Raw genomic sequence first — 17,809 nt, forward strand, 5'->3', positions numbered from 1 at the left:
TCTGTGGTCACCATTTCCAGTTACCACCATGATGGGTCCCTGCCCTCATGAGATGCAGCCCGTTTTCCAGGACTCAAACCTCAAACTCATGTTATGTTTTCCAGGTGAGGAAAGGCTGCCTTTGTCACTGCTAGTTCACTGATGTCCAGCTTAAAAAAGAAATAAGCTGACACTAAGTCATCCTGCGGCTTACATGCTGTGCTGATTTTGTAGTTCTGTGATCCCATCATCTGTAGCAATAAACAAGACGGCTTGCTGCAAGTTTTGGATAACAGTCACACTGTAGGCTGCACACCTGGCTGAACATGACTCACTCCCCTTTGGTAGAAGTTGTTTACTGTGACACATACACTTCAAACACAGGCTCCCACACTCTGAGGTGAAGCCTTCCAGTGACTACTAATTCTTGGAAACATTCCTCCACATTACTACAGTGCATTAGTTATGCAGAAAGGCAGACATAGATAACTGACTTGTCTTAACCTGACTGTAAACAGAAACTACTGCAGGTTAAATACCTGGGAGCGCAGCCTCGTGTCCTGGGAAATGTCACTTCCCACAGTCTTTTGACTAAATATTTTTCCTTGGAGGATTAGGTGCTTCATGCAAATAAAGAAGCACACACATGCAAATACACTAAGCCAGCAGTGACTCATAACTGTACTGTACTAATACTAAATTCAAAACTTGAAGCTTGTATCTCCCTTATATCTCAATTATAGACTATGCACAACAAGTGACACAAAGCCAAACATTAGCCACTATACAATGGCTTCAAGTGGAGAGTGAGCAACAATCATCAGTGATCAAACAAATATGTGCACACACTCATACTTAAAACTGGCCATATGCCACAACATCAGTCATATACAAGCCGATACACAGGTAACACAGAGCTCCAATCATCAGTCAGTTATACTAGCAACAGCACTGAACCCAATGCAAACTGAATGGAGATAATGATAAGAACCTTTAACAATATTTGTGATAAGATGATGAACTTAAAGTACAGCAGGTGTTTCCTGATGTCATATCATCTGCCACAGCGTTGGACATGACAACATTTTTTTGTTAGGAGGCATCACAATAAATAATGCGGTTTGATATCATGATGAACGCCATGTAGCGACAGACCTACTTAGGGTTATACTTCAGTAGAATCTTCAGGGTTAACGTGTAAGAACCGAAAGCTGCAGTTCTTTTTGCTTTACATGTATTAAAGTTATGGATAAGTATAGTGGTGGCTGAGTGACAGGTCTAATGTTTGCAGTCTGCCAGTCCTTTACTCATCCACCTCTATAGTTATCCAGTCAAGATCTGTCAAAACGGCAATCTAGAATGAGTATGGGTGACATAGTCTGTACACACAGTCTATGGATTATATATGCTTTAATACTTACACTGACATGCTCTTCACTTCCTTTCAATCACACAGAAAGACTGGCTTTGACACAATTGTGCTTTATTGCTGTACAGGTACAGTACTTATAAAACATTGGGAACATAATAATTATGAAATATCACAATCCTTTTTTCATCCACAAACACATGTATGCAGATTAAAATATACTGTATGTCATGTACAAAATGAAAGATTACAATTAAAAAAACAAAACAAAACAACAACACTATGAAAGGCAGTGAGATACCCCTTTATAAGTGCTGAGACATTGTGTCTCTCCGAACAATTTTACATGGACTGGGGAACTGGCTGTAGCACCAGAGAGCTTATCTCAGTGCAGAGGACTGATAGATTCCTGACTAACAAAGATGACTGGCAGTAATGTGACTGCCAGAGTGTGGTACGCTGACGACAGTCTCAGCTAATTCATTAAGGTGTGCGACGTGTTTGTTGGCCAGTCCCGTTAACTGTAGATGATGAGTGCTGAGATGACACGTAGCGGTACAGTGTAGTGATTCACAGTGCAGCGGGAAGCAGTTCTTCACATTAGACAGCCTTTATCTGTTCAGCACGAGCATGTTACAGAGGGCAGGGCCCAACATGTGGTCATGCAAGGTAAAAAGCACTGATATGCTTTAAATAACAATAAGAAGTGTCTTCATTAATGATTTCTGTAAACATGGCTATTCACAAAAAACTGCACAACTAACCAGATCATAATGAAGGATGAATACGAGGCTAGAAATTCTATTTCTCTGGCAATGTTGACTAGCTTCATTATTTCGATCACATATGAGACTGTTGGATCTTTGTGTGGACATGTTTGACATAGTTCTTTGATGCAGCCCCAGTCACAGCAAATGGTGTGTGAATCATGGAGCAAATCAATACCTTATTAAGTTGCTTTAAAAAAAAGAGAGAGAGAGAGAGCTGCTGCATACATAACTTCTGAAGACAATAATCACATTACAAGTAAAAACACTCTTTAGTTACAGGCGCATGTTCCGGTAATAAGATACAAAGGGATGCAGTGATGTGCACAGATAGTGGAATAAAAATTTGCATTTATACATTCAGCCAGTCAGTCAGTCGAAAACACAGGATTCTCCTCTAACTCCTCCTCTTGGATATTTGTGCACCTTCACGCGCAGATGGCAGCCGGGATCGATCCGGTGATGGTGCTGATAATTTGTAAGGCTGAATCAATCGGACACATTGTGGGTGATCAGTGGGAATGAGAAATCAATTACAGCTATTGATACTTTGCAGCTCTTAACAATTCAAACCGATCTTCAAAGATCAAAGAGCTTGTCGCAACACACCCAGCGCATTACAGAACAACACCACATAAACATTGTGCAATAAAAAAAAAAGAAAACATCCATATTCACTTCGGACTTTAAATCTGCCTTGTATCGGAGGGACAGAACACCAGGGTCGAGAGGGGAATAAACAAATAATATTAAATACAGTATAAAGAATTTCATAGCCATAGACAGTCATTCTGCAAAAAAAAGATATTCACATTATATAATAAACCTCTTCTCTTGACCTCAGTCATTGCATCTTACCCAAGACATTCTTGAATCTCAGTTTCACCATCATAGACAGTATTTTCCCAATTCTTCCTCATCTGTCAACGCAACCTCTGTTCTCATCTTCTGTGCTATAGTAAAAAGCTAGAACGTACAACACCAGTCACTATTTACATTATGGTTACCATGGAAACACCCGTAAAGCCGGTTTGATCCAATAGGGCAGGGGCAGAAGAGGAGAGGGTTGGACTGTAAGGACACGCCAACGATGGAGGAATCTGTACAACGATCTGTGTGAGGTCGCCTGAACGACACCAAACACAAGTGTCCATGACACACGATGAGTTGCTACTTTATAAGTGTTTTCTTTCCTATTTTAAACATGTATTTTTGATTTTTTGATCCACAGTATCAACACTGAACCGTAAGGAATTTGGTCTTTTATGTCAGTCTGTACACACAGGTATAAGAAGACTACTGTATACATTTAACTATAGTGGTTAGTTTATCTTTCACACATTGTATCACTTTGGCACAGAGTTTCATGTTCACAACATGAACCACATACCTGGCAGCTAAAGCTTTGTTAGCTTCACACCTTTTAAACCAAAGCAGGCTCACTTGTCGGATCTCATTGTAAAGGTAAGTGCAGTAGTCTGGGATTTGGCCAGAGGGTTTTCTTTCCTCAAAGGCTGGTGGTAGCAAGTGGGGGAGAGAGAGAGAGAGAGACAGAAGTGCACCATGGGATAATACTGAGGTTACCCTGACCCCTGGTCACTCAGTGCCAGGGCTGCAGTAGCACTTAGAGCCCAAACACGAGAGGCTAAGAAGTAAGAGCTGTGTACCTGAAAAAGCTCCCATGTCTAAGCCTGTATGTGCACTGATGCTCAAAACCTGGAGGTTTCCGAAGGCGTTGGTTGTAAACTTCAGAGGTCCGAGACTCAGGGAGAAAGGGTGGAGGGGTTTGGGGGGGTGCACACACAGAAGAACAGGACAGCGCGTCAAGTAAAGTCAGCACCAATGTTTTGGGCGGAGGTCCGTGGTGTGCAGCAGTGCATCATGATGGGTCAGGATACAAACAGAATAACTGTCTGACCACCACGAAGACACTGCTGCTCAAATTCAGCCTCCCATTTATGGACATCATACATTTTCAGAAGAACTGAAAATAAAAAGTCACACATTTTTTAAATATCATAAATTAGCCTCCACGTAGCGCTGAGATTCTGAGATCATACAGGTTGGGACATCCTCCACAGTCAAGTACAAAGGGCCAAGGCAAGGCCTTCAGCCCAGGGACTAGGCTCATGCTTTAGTGCTTAGAGCTTCAGCATAGTCCATGGGCAGTGAGGTTATTGGCCCTCCTTGAAAACATTAAGAGCAGGTGGATACATGTGATTGTATCACACAACCTCTGTCAAGGAGAGGCCTTCCTGTTGGTCCAGAGCAGCGTGGGGGGCAGAGGTGGGGACTGAGGAGGGCGGTGCTTCCAGTCGCTCCGCCCCTCACACTGCGCACGCCGCCATCGCAGGAGCTCCCTCAAGGCGGCGCTCTCATCCCCGTTGGACAGACGGGGATGGAACCCCTGAGGCATGGAGGGAGGAAGAGGAAGCTTGAGTTAGCTGAGGAATAAATAGAGCGTGACTACATTTAAATCATTCGCCTACATTGATGGCAGGAAGCCGATGAATGAGCTATGATTGGTGAGGAGTGGGGATGATGAACAGTGGTTTTATATAAAGAAATTAAACCTTATCATTCATTGCATAAGGGTCATAAAAATAGAATGTTCCGATCACGTTTCCACCTACAGAGCAAGAAAAACAGGACATCTTCATGAGGCAGAAGAGGCAGAAGTTTCTCTTCTTTAACTGGGTCATTTTTTTCTCATGAATCACTCTAATAACACAAATGAACCTGAGCTTGGCACTCAGCCATATCATGAGTGTTGATACAGCAGGAAACATCGGTGGGGGAATCCCTTCCTCTGACTGACAGTCCTAACAGCATCTCATTTCCATACCCTGTCTCCGGAGCCAGCATATTAAACCCTTTAAATTACAGTAGGGACCCTTGTGCAGCCAGGAGCCTCAAAGGGGCTCTCCTATTTTCTCACAAACACTCTGGTAAATCACACAAATGTACACACACATTCACACAACACTCTGTGTAGGCATCATCAGTCATCTGTGAGTCAATACCCAAGTAAATCAATCAGATAGGAATTCCAATCTTCCTCAAAAATAGCACCGAGCCCTGATGATCCAGACCAGATTGGAAACTGGGGGTTGTAATAGGGGAAGCTGATTGGCTGTTATGACTCCTTGGTGCTCAGATATGAGCTTCAAGTGGTGAGTGGCATCATTCCACTGTGTATGTTTCCTACAAATCCCAACAAATCCCATATGTGTTACACAGCTTCAGTGCTTTCAGACTCTCCTGGCATGTCTGTAGCACTGAAGAAACCACAGGTGTGTTGATATATTACTGTCATATCCACCTGAAGTGCAGTCTTGGAGGAGCCTTTCCATACTTGCACGGTTACTATCTCTCTATTTGGCCAGGTTAAACATTATTGCCTTTAAAAATAAACATTAAGAAACAGTGCATTTGCCAAGCATATAGTAACTTTAGAGATGCACTCCACACAGACGCCGACACACACACAATAAAAGCACATTGCACCCGCTGCATACAGTACTCTGACACATATGAACAGAGGATCTATATGTACATGCACATACAGATAGATACAGTCTCCACAAGCACAATACTGAACACCCTAATCCATAATTTACACCTCCCTGCCAGGCTATTCTCTGCACTGGCGCCAGCCAAGAACACCAGCTACTGGAACAGTAGACAAGAAGGAACACTGTAGAAGGACACAGTGTTCCTTCTACAGTGCGTGGCACACACACACACACACACACGCGTGTATGCACGCACACTCAAAGCAATGAGAATCAGATTCAATAATTTTGAGGGATTCATAGTTTTTGGCTTTGAACCCTACAAATATAAAGTATTTTAATGCCCCACTTCAAAAATGTCAGCATGACATTTGTGGATTTAGAATTTACAACAAAAACTCACACTTTCACATCTATTGTGTGAAGATCTTAACTGTATAAATCTATTTATTCCTATTTGTAATATTTTCTAAATAGGAAAACCTCTTACCACACCCTCATATACGAGGACGGTTCCAATATCCACACCACCATGTTAATGGATTGGTAATGTTATGGTAATTGTATGATAATGTACAATGACTAGTGGTCATTCCAAACTGTCACTCAAAGACCCCCATAAAACAACACATGTTCCAGTGTGTGCACACACACATTAATAAATGTGAGGTGCTTTCCGATGATGAGTGCTTCCCTCAAAACGGTTCTGGATGGGTCAGTTGGACTTTGTGGGTGTTTTTTTTTTACACACTTTGGTCTGTGCCACGTGTGAGCTATTTTTCTCCTCTCAGTGTCATCACTCCTCCTAGTCACCCTCTGAGGGGACAAACAAATTTATCTATCTTTGTACCATTCCATCAATAGCAGTATACAATTAGTCATAACTTCTGTTGTCTGCTCCCTACAGAGAACAAGAACAAACCATTCCTACACGACCCCCATCATTCTCCCCTTATCCTTTCTTTTTTATTTATCTCATTAGATCTTTGAATCCTACACAAACATAGTCTGGAATGCAGCTAATTAAAAGGCATTTTGTGTACCAGGATTGTTCCTGTTTCCTAAACAAACTCAAAGTAATTGTTCCCAGAGAGTTAAGGTAGTAGTCTCTCTTGTCATGATTGAGAATATATATACACAGATGCTGGAATGACTGCTGAGGTTATCAGATGTAACAGCGGTGACAACAATGATGCTAGAAAGGGTTAAAAAGGATGGATTCAGCAACATAAAGTTTCAGCAGATGAATAAGCAACAACAAAAACTGCAGCTCATGTTCAAATATAGCAGTAAAATCTCTGTGTGTATCAATGCTGGTATGCAAATTATTTGCACGTGTGTTCATATGCTGAACCTTTTATCCACATATGTATGGATGCAGGAAAGTCAAGCCCAAACCCAAGAGCTGCAGTTTCCTTCCAGAAATGATGGATTTAAAAGAAAAGAAAGGAAGCAACAATGTTGCTGATACTATGATCAGACTTTTTGGGTCAACAAGCACAGTAAACAGTGAGAAGTAAACCTGAGATGACTGCAGAAGCAGTGGTTTTCAAGAACTATTCTCCAATGACACAGGTTTTTGAAATATTGGAGTATTTGTATGAAAACTGCCACAGATAGTGAATATAAGACGCCTTCTTCAATTGGTAAGTTTTTTAAGGTGGTTTTAAATTTAGACTTCTGATTTTTTTTATATAAATGAATGTCTTAACTCCTTATTGCACACTGGGTCTATGAAAAACACTGCTATTAAGGGTGGAGAGCAGTGTAGCACGACATACACTCACCACATCCCTACATGTGGACGAGGCTTCCAGTGAGCCCCCCCACCCTGCCCCCACCCTCGCTGTTTTAGAGGGCGGCCCCAGCACCGAATGGAGAAAAGTTGAGATGCCCCCTCTGGAAAATAAAGGAGGTAGTGAGAGTAAGAGCCAAGCTTGTAAGAATCAAAGGGAGAAAAGGCGTCATGTGGGCACAGGACAAGAGCCCAACAGTAATATTAGCAGCTGGAATGTGCTTCTGACTTTCTTTTTTAAAAACACTTTAGGATGGGGGCCTGAAATGAGTCGCACTGGCACATCAGAATTTTACAACATGTCATCAACCTTGCAGATTGTGAAGAGGGTACACAGCGTGCCTTCACATCTCCAGCTGAGTCGTCTTATAAGTGCTGTGTCCTGAGCTCCTCTGAAAGTGGAACACTGTGTCCTCAGCTCAATCTTGTGGCTTATGCACCACGGACAGTGTCACTCAGTCTGCAGTCACTAATGCAGACTGTGATGAATCTTAATTAGTTTCCCTGTGATGGAACATCTGCATCCTAGAATAAGGGACGTAGTTACACATGAACGATTAAAAAACACTTTTATAAAAAACTTAGAAAATCACTTAGAGTTTGTGTTCACTGTGCAGCTTACAGAATTAGATTAGAAGTGTGTGTGCACATGTACATGTAATGCAAAATTCGGGCACTATAACATCCATGTTGCACTCAGACCTTTGTCTGACAACATTGTGATGAGAAAGTAATGATTTTATCTGCAGCTCAGCAGCTTCGTAATGATTGGTCAGCATAGTTTTATGAGCTGTGATCAAATTTCATATTTGTTCCGTTATCAGACGACAGAAACAGGAAAACACTCCTGAACATCCTGAACGGAAGCTGGTGGACCATCAACTGGCATCAGTTTTCTCCTTCTCAACTTCAATAACAAATGCAAAAGTAGTTTTGTGTATGTGCACAGACAACAGCAAAAACAAAAGAAACACATCATTAAAATTACATTTAAGTGAATATCGAGAAATATCCACAATTAAATGTGATGCTTTTGAGATACGATACAATCAAAGTGTGACAGTTGAAAACATAAATAATAACTGTCTATTAATCACAGGGCAAGATTGTAAGGGCTGCAGCAAAAAATCAAAGTAGTTGAGAAAACACTAAAATAACAAAATTATTTACTGATAAATTCAACTGTTAAGTATAAGTTGGTTAGGTCATTAAGAATGCTTGTGAAGCTGAACAAAACATTGGTTTTCCAAAGGTGTTGCTAAGGAGTGAAGCATCTTGCTTCTTTACTATCTCTGACAGTTGTGCATGTCTAATAGTGACTGACTGACGTGACACAATCATATCTGAATTTATCCAAAATCTAAGAAAAGGGCTGTAAGGGACACCTCACCTGGGACTCTCCTTGTAAACATTGTTTATACTGGGTCTTTCACTGGAGTGTGACCTTGCTGGTAAGCCCCTTTACTGTTAGATCTTTAAATTATTAAGTGTTCTAACGCATATGTTTATCAGCTGGAGGTACGCCTTGGCTTTCAAAGGGCCAAGAATGGCTTCCAGAGTTTTATCTATTCAATATAATGCAGCTGTGTGCATGTATGCATGTGCATGAGCTTGTGTGTAGGACAATAAATTCAATCCTGTAACCATACACCTGTTTGCAGAGCCAGAAAAAGCTCGCATGTCATGAGTAATACATGCTGTTCTAAGGAGGCCACTTTCCTGCCCCATTCAAAATATCAAGAAACCTAAACAGCACAAACCTTATATAGATGTGTTGTAGACTGTGTGTGTGTGTGTGTAATCATGTGTGGTCTCACATTTTAAATAAACTGCGATCGAAACAGAGCAGGTGTGTCACATCATGTGACAGAAAGTAAAAGCCAACAGCACCTGATACAGTCTGTGCCATGTATTGAACACACACTGGTAATTTATGCATATTATCTCACACAAAATTCATATTTATGCATGTATTGAAGTACCAGACAGCATGTGTTTACCTGAGTATGATGGCTGTCCATGTGTCTGTGCAGAGAGGTGCTGCTGGAAGAGTTAGATTTGCTGTGACTCTCATCCTCCAGTGACCCTGAGCAGACAATATGAGAAGCCTATTACAAATCACAACAGCCTGACTGGAAGTCCACACACACACAGACATACACACACACAGGCTGAAGGACACCTCACTTCAAACACAAGCAGATGGAGGGGGTTTTAAATAGCCTTTTGTCATGCTGTTGGAAAACTTGCCAGGTTTGAAATGCATGCTTTCTATAGAAATAAACAATGGATCTTTAACTTTCATGGCTCTTGAATGTTCTCATTCAGACTGATATTTCATGAAAACCATTTGATTTTGTTATATGTCTTATATAAAAGCTTCTTACACTTGAGCGGTGAGGAAAAACTGGTTTGCAGTAGGGTTAAAATATCTATGACGTGCATATTATTGTGTCTATTATAGCAGGCACTTAGAAAACTGTCCATACTGATTCCAGTTCATTTCAATAGTTTGTACATTTTTTTCCCAATTAGAAATGTGTTATGCAACACATAAGAAATGTTCTCCTCACTCACATTAAGTGCACATAGAAAATACAGTATTAGGCCCCCTGATTTATAATATGCTTCCTTCTTTTTTGCCTGCGATGACTGCACTCAGGCATTTCGAGATATTGTGTGACATTGATAAAAAGAGAAGAGTCTGCAGCTCAGCTTCACTTCAGCCACGACTTCCTTGGACCATATGGCAAGCCACCAGTCTTAAAAAACTATTAATAAAAACTCTGACAATGAATTGTCAAAAACTCTGTTACCATTGGAAATTTGGTTGCCATTCTCCACAGGGGCGGGGCTTTGGGAGTGTGGAGAGTGGTTGTTGGCATTCTTGTCTTGAAGCTGCAGAGATGGTGAGGTGGGAGCAGAGCCACATTCTTCCCTCCCTGGCAGATTGATATTTGAATTGAATCCTGGTAGAAACACAACCAGAGGACAACACACATGAGTTTAAGTCCAAAAAAATGAAATATCATGTATTTGATTTCTAAAGTACATCATAGAATTTGGGAAGTGTATTAGTTTATTGTAACTTCTCATCAATGTTCCACACACATCACTTCTTTCTTAGTATTAATTTAACATTGTCTGGCAGAAAGGTGACTCTACATGGCCTTATGGTGCCCCTGTGCTGCTGCTGCTCCTCTGGGCTCACATGCTTCCACAGACTGCATGAGTAAGTGCCTGTGGGTACATATGTGTGTGGCAGCGTGAATGGGAATTCATCAGCTGCTGTTCCACACGGAGAATGTGTGCCTCCTGTTCCCCCCCATGGTCACAAGATGCCTAAATATAAACATAGCAAACTCCACTATACGGTATGTAGGTCCTAGGGGATAGGTGTGTGTTTGTGAGGTACAAAAAGCCAGGTAGAGAGAGTGTCTGTCAGGGTTTCACACCTATGAAAGATGCGTGACAACAGACCGTATTTGGATTTGTACTTTAATGTCTGTAATAAAAGAGAATTTGGGGAATTTTGTATGTTGTTGATTAAGTATAAGAAGTCTTATGACAGTGATTTCCTGAGGCCTGCCAAGACCACCTGCCCCCTTTCCCGGCATTCCTGTGGTTTTCTCATTCCCTGTAGATAAGGAAGGGGGGGTGGGGGGGGGGGGGGGTGGAGAGTCAGCTGTTCTTCACAGAGATGTCTGGGATAGCAACTGTAACCCCTGGCCACTCCCACAGGGTTAGGTATCACATTCAGTCATTTAACAGTCGAGAGAGAACGGAAGTAATTCGTCCTGTTAAGCCCATAGGCATCCCTCTGCACTCAGATCTAAGAGGACCGCCTTGCTTTGCCCCCTCAAAATACCCCTAGTGCCTAGTTCCCCTGTCACACACAATATTTCCATGACGCAAGCGCTTTTCCTGTGTTGGCCCAGGTGCTGAAGAGTCAAGTGCAAGACATTACGTGAGGTAAATGCGTAAGCACTCCCATACCGTCTCTTATAAGGAGTTCGGCCTCCTGCCCCTTGAACTTGTGACAATTTTAGAAGTATGACCACAGTTTCTTTTACAAATCAAGAACATCCGCAGTAAGCCTCGAGCAAGCAGGCTGACTATCAACAAGAACAGCTAATCGTATTGATTTCTTTTTGTCTCCTCGATAATTGTCCAGGATGTCCTGTTCACTGCTGCAGGGGAGTCACACTCCCTTCAGCAGAACATGAGTGAGCTGTTAAATATTTGATACCTATCCTCATCGTTCTACTGCTCATCTATTATTAAACCAGCCACAACTAATACACTTCGAGGAAACAGAGACTCAGATGAAAACACAGTAGGATAACACAGGTTTTCTCTATCAGTGGAAAATTTGCTTTCATAAGAGCACTGCAAAGTAATCCGAGTTTGACACCTTTGACCCCAGGAGCCACCCACTTTACTGGCTTTGTGAGACAAATATGTTTGTCCTCCTTCTGTAAAGGTCAATGTTTGCATCACTGTCACGGCCTGTATGTGCTGCGCATGGAAGTGCGCTAACCTAGAGCATGCGATAAAACAGCCAAAACACACTTACAGTGCAGCCTGATGCTAAGTGGGCTACATGGGCTAGCTCATTAGCTAACATGTTAGAAGGCAGCTGCAGCAGCCAAAGGGCACAGCACATGAGACTGTAACAAATGGACTGCCTCAAGTAGGCCAAAGAGGGTGGCTGGCTACAACACCTGAATTAATGTGAAGCGTTTTCTAAATGTAGAATTGGATACTGCTGCATCTCTTGTCTCACACACACAAACAAAACAGGGGGTTATTACTGAACTACAGCCCTACATTGCTCCTGTTGCACAGAAGGTAATCACTCAGTACCAATAAATCATTAGTGACTAGAATCTGATCATAAACTTATCACAGCAGATAGAACACATAAGTGCACACATACATACACACAGCTGTGACACTGTTTACAAAAAGACATTAAAAAAAATCCAATCCAACATGCTTGGTCTGGCCAAGATTGCCTCTACAGCCTGTAGACAATTATTCCAATAATGTTAAAGCAATTCAGAAAAAAACAGTGAAGCAGTTACTTGGTAGTTTGCATTTGTTGTCATCTTTTCTCTGCTCCGAGTGTAAAAACAGGAGTGAGTGTGTGAATATGTGTATGAGCATTACTGACAGACCTCCATCTCTCATCTTCCGGCCAGATGTTGACTTCCTCAGCAGGCTCCGTCCAGAGCTGAACAGAGTGTTGAGCTCATCCAATGGGCTGGTCAGGGGTCTTCCATTGGCTGGGTTAAACAACAGGGGAGAGGAGGAGCAAGAGTGGGCTCTCCGAGGCTCAGGACGAGACATCTTCACAGGAGAGTAGGGAGGTGGCTTCCCCAGCGGTTCCACACCTGCCCTCTGTGAGGATGTTTTGGTGGAATCTGAGCTCCCAGTGACAGATGCTGCACGCGTCAGCGCCAAGAAGTTGGCCTCAGGTGGGAAGGGGAAGTGTGAAGGAGGTCTGTAGGGAGGTGGTGGGGCACTTGGGGGAGGAGGTGGAGGTGGAGGAGTGAGTGGAGGTGTTGACTTCTTTTCTGGCATGAGGACAGTGAGGCTAGGAGAAGAGTCAGCCCTCTGTCGGGCATACTGTGGGGATAGGGGGCTGTCAGGGCCAGTGGCATAGTTTAGATTGGTCTCAAACACTGGCAGCTTCTTTACTTCTAGAGGGGTAAGGGGTGACTCATCTGAAGCAGGGGAACAGGTGACAGGGGAGGGGGGAAAAACCAGGAGAGGAGGGCGGTGGGGAAGTAAGTTGGGGAAAGGGGCAGGAATGTCACAACTTCCCTCTTTGCCAGTTTTGTTAGCTCCACTGCTAGATGTGTTTTGTGCAATGTCCATGGCACCAGACAGCCCTACTGTTGTTCGTTTGGTCTCACAGTTTTGAGGAGGAGACGACCCAAGTCCCACCAGCGTCAAGCCTAGGGCTTCCAATTTGGCTGCCTTCGTGACCACAGCAGCAGCCGTTCCACCATCTTCATTGGGGAGATACTTCATCTCCTCGTAGACAGCTTCAGAGTCAGTCAGTTCTGGGCTATCAGGGGGCTCCTGGAGGCTCCGGGCCCGTGGCTGGGACCCCAGCATCTCTATGTACACATCCTCATCATCTTGGCCTTTGTATAGACTCAATGCAACTCCTTGTGGCACATCTATAGAGGCTGCTCTCTGCATTAAGCCTCCAAATCCTCCACCACGAGAAAGCAAGGCCAACTTTACATCAGCAGGGCGCAGCTGGTGGAATTGTGGCGCTACAGCATTAATCTCCTCATATGAGCCTGTCAGCTTAGTGTTGGGGCTGCGCTTGGGTTTAGGGGGTGGCACCTTTCTCATAGTTGTGTAGTCATCACTGTGGGGCCGGGGCTTTGACAAGGCTGAGGAAATTACAAAATAGGCAATTAAGAGCAGAAAAAGTCAAATCAATATGCAACCTCAATGAGGCATCAAAAAGCACCATCTGTTGTTTTTTTTCTAATGACCAGTGGAGGTGATTTACCTGCAGGGTCTGTGGGGGACAGTTGCGATTTAGGGGGGCTTCCAGCTGGTGAACCATACCCCTCTGGGGTGGAACTTTCTTTGGCAGCCATCGTCAGCCCTGCACTAACTGCTTCATACGATGCACTCAGTCGGGTGTTGGGGTCCCTCTTTGGTTTGGGAGGAGGTTGCTTGCGGGGAGAGGAGAGACCTCCCCCGCCTGCTCCGTCCTCGTTGGTATGGACAACCTGCTGCAGAGCAGGTTTGATGGGTGGACTGCCACAAGAGAGTACCATGTTCTCCATGGCGAGTGGAATGGGTACTGAGCTGGAACGAAAGTGGCGAATCACTCGATTTCCGCCGTTGACCGGGCCCTCGAGCACTTTGCCGTTTTTCTCTGCCACCCTTAAAATGAACACAAGGAAAATGGAATTTATGGTTAAAATCTGTTGTAGGCTATATGACTAAGGCACAAGCTTAATTTCCATCCAATTATTTCTAATCCAGATTAAATTACATAATTAAAATTCATTACATGCAGGCATCAACTGTCATGCCACAAATACAGCTTAAAGAGGGCAATGGGAGGAAAAAGACCAGAGATTACCTCTGGTCTTTTTCCTCCAATTGCCCTCTTTAAGCTTTAAGTATAATCTCCTTGTGTGTGTGTGTGTGTGTGTGTGTGTTTTTTAAATAACATCCAGTTTCATATTTCCTTAGCTAATCTGGAAAGGCCATCTGTTACCCAGCTACAGGCAGACTGGGGGGAAGGCCAAGGGGAGTGGAGGTGATCACAGAAGGCATTTTAAGAACCTGCAGAGAAATTAGGCAAGTTTGGGTGAATGTGCCTGTGTAAGTGCTTTTTAATCCCCTCTACAATAAGGCAAGCATGACTCTTCTCCCAGTCCACCAACTGACAGTTCTTCTCTTGTTAGAAGCCCCCCTGTGCTGCCATCTCCTATCCCAACAGCAGATGTTACATGCACAAGGACACACAGAGGATAGAGAAATCATGTGTAAATGTTTCTTAAGTCGATGTCACAGTCTGTGTTGTGCATGCTAATTTTTCCACACTTTCTTGGTTCAACTGCAGCTTTTGGTCATTAAAATGAAGGAAGAATTTTTGCATGCAACAATCTTTTCCATTAACATTTTTTTTGAACGATTACACTTTCAAGCAGAACCTCAGGATTTCTGCCAATAATACCTCAAACATACAAGTGAAGGCAGCAGTATTTTGTCTGAAATGAAAGTCCTTATTATGTAATAACAGCTATAATCAACATGAACAACACAGTACTGCAGAGAAAAAAAAGAGATTATATATAAATAATAAATGGCCCGACTATGCCAGCATGCCATTGAAAGCATAAAAGTATTGATCATGGACACATTTAGGGATCTATTGGTGCTGAAATTACTCATTCATAGATATTACACAGATGCAGGCCCATCATTTACAAGTATGAATATCATTAATTTAGCACCACCTCTACAGAACATCTTATTACCTTTATTACACTTTCTAACCAAGCCCTCTGGATTTATTCAATTTTTCCTGAGTGTAATATACTATATCACACTAAGGTGAGGTAGAGATAAGGATAGTGTTCCATAGCGGAATAGAATCTGATAATGCAGCTCATTATCTGACTATCCATCATGAAACTTACAATTAAAAGTCTGCAGCGCGAAGGTATACAATGACATCATTAATCACAAAACACACATGCCACAAGCATATGGGAAAGCACACATGCCTGAATGCGCACACACACACACACACACACACACACACACACACACACACACACACACACACACACACACACACACACACACACACACACACACACACACACACACACACACACACACACACACACACACACACACACACACACACACACACACACACACACACACACACACACACACACACACACACACGTTTATAAAGGCAAATGATTCTTTCATGCAGTCATAAATCCTGTGAATGACAGTTACTGAAGATTGTTTGTTTTTCCTCCAGGCTAGACAATGCTATAGTCACCATGAAGTCATCACATTTAATGTGATGAATGTAGCTGCTGAAAAAAGGCATATTTTTTTCATCATATCTGAGAAGATTTAACCATTAAATATTTTTGCATACTTCTGGTCATGCATGTTTATTTTCAAATCTGTTTATGTTGTACAAGTTATGGATTTGCTGATGTACCTTCTGGCTGGCTGATCTTCCTCTTTGCCCACCGGCTCAGGCCTCTCACCAAGAGGCGGACCGTTGGCGAGGGTGCTGAGCAGGTTATTGCCATGGCAGCGCATACGATCGCTCTCTCTTGAGATGTCAGACGCATTTTGGATAACCAGCTGGTCGTAAGTTCGCAGACCCATGTCTTCTGCCCCCTGAAGGAAACGCTGCACACTGCACTCCTCCTTGTGCTGTAATGAAAGTTTGCGTTGCACCCGCTGTCTAGCCAGCCAACCACGGACCACTGTGACATGGGAAGTAGCAGAAGAAGACATCAGATGCGTCTATGGATGACAGCGATTACCCTAAAAAAGTAAGTCTTCAATATTACCTTTCTGACACGTGATGATCTTTTTATGAAACTGGTAGCAGCGGTCATTGAGCTGGTCTGCCTGCCAGTATCTCAGAAAAACTTTACTGCTGCCCATCTATATAAACACATCAAAACAAGCAGTCTGATCAGACATATTCAGTACACTGGCATCATCATCACCAGCAGACCCTGTGAGGCTGCTCTCAGACGAGTGTGGCTTGAAGGCTGAGTGATGGAGAGGGATGTGGCAATGATTTATGATAATAAGTAGGTGTGGAGTGCGGACAGGGCGTGGGTTTGCATGTTGGCAATGTATTCACTTCCTGGATTTAGAGGGCATCTGGGAGGTGGCAGAGGTCACGCAAACACACATGGTGCATAGAACGTAAGAGCTACATACTTCCACAGACAGCACTATTCAGTCTGACAGAAGCTACTTGTAGGAGTAGTGTGTGTGTGTGTGTGTGTGTGTGTGTGTGTGTGTGTGTGTGTGTGTGTGTGTGTGTGTGTGTGTGTGTGTGTGTGTGTGTGTGTGTGTGTGTGCAAAACATGACTAAAAGAATAGTGTCTAGAGGCTATTGTGGAGAAGTGTGTATGCGTGTGTGACCTGCGCGGTCACACACTCAGACACAATAGCAGTCTCGCAGACAGGCCAAAGAGGGTGGTGAATGGGTTCATGCTGCTGTGTGTGTGTCTATGTGAGGAGAATTATGATGAGGTGGGACAGCTGGAACGAGTTGTCAAGATTCCATGGGATCATTCAAACAGAGGGTCAGGGATTAAGTCATTTGACATATCTTTTGTTACTGATGGAGACAGAAAAAGACGTAGCACATGCAGACAAGCGCACCTGCCATCCTTGGAGTTTGGACTGCTGCAAGACTGAGCGACATCTCTCCTCTGGTGATAACTTCTTTTTGCCTCCCAAAATGGGGACTGCAAGATCTTTATATCTGGGGGCAAAATAACAAAAAACAAAAAAAAAACATTAGAGCTGTAAGATGACCAAGATATACTTAATTTAGACGAGACGTAGTGGCACCCGCTTTTTGGGAAACAATGGGTTCAAAGGTCATTCGGGTCATATGGCAGACCAGCCAAACGGCATCTGTCACCATTGGTGTTGTCCTGGGCAACCATTGCTAAGGTTCGTCAGCTGAACTGAGCGACAGCAGTACAGAGTAAACACGATGCAACTGCTTATACACCTAAGATTCAAAGTTTATATATACAGTACTAAATTTAGAATATACATAAGCAGTTTGAGGCTGAAAGAAGTGAAAGAACTGTGGAAGAAAACATTGTCA

The 17,809-nt window shown here is 43.1% G+C and overlaps 1 protein-coding gene across 2 annotated transcripts in view; it reads right to left on the reverse strand.

Moving 5' to 3' along the window:
* Nucleotides 1–1,646: 1,646 nt before the first annotated feature.
* myo16 (myosin XVI) overlaps nucleotides 1,647–17,809 on the reverse strand; it is a 77,771-nt gene continuing 61,608 nt past the window's right edge. For both annotated transcript variants that reach the window (XM_028393506.1, XM_028393505.1), the window contains exons 28-35: nucleotides 17,353–17,455; nucleotides 16,521–16,617; nucleotides 16,160–16,433; nucleotides 13,961–14,343; nucleotides 12,606–13,838; nucleotides 10,242–10,394; nucleotides 9,426–9,511; nucleotides 1,647–4,522 (exon numbers count right to left, since the gene is read on the reverse strand). In XM_028393506.1, the coding sequence (XP_028249307.1) occupies nucleotides 4,355–4,522; nucleotides 9,426–9,511; nucleotides 10,242–10,394; nucleotides 12,606–13,838; nucleotides 13,961–14,343; nucleotides 16,160–16,433; nucleotides 16,521–16,617; nucleotides 17,353–17,455 (2,497 nt within the window). In that variant the 3' untranslated portion in view covers nucleotides 1,647–4,354. The remainder of the gene's footprint in view (nucleotides 4,523–9,425; nucleotides 9,512–10,241; nucleotides 10,395–12,605; nucleotides 13,839–13,960; nucleotides 14,344–16,159; nucleotides 16,434–16,520; nucleotides 16,618–17,352; nucleotides 17,456–17,809) is intronic.

This window comes from Parambassis ranga, chromosome 21 (genome assembly GCF_900634625.1).
Source record: "Parambassis ranga chromosome 21, fParRan2.1, whole genome shotgun sequence".
Lineage (NCBI taxonomy): Eukaryota > Metazoa > Chordata > Actinopteri > Ambassidae > Parambassis > Parambassis ranga.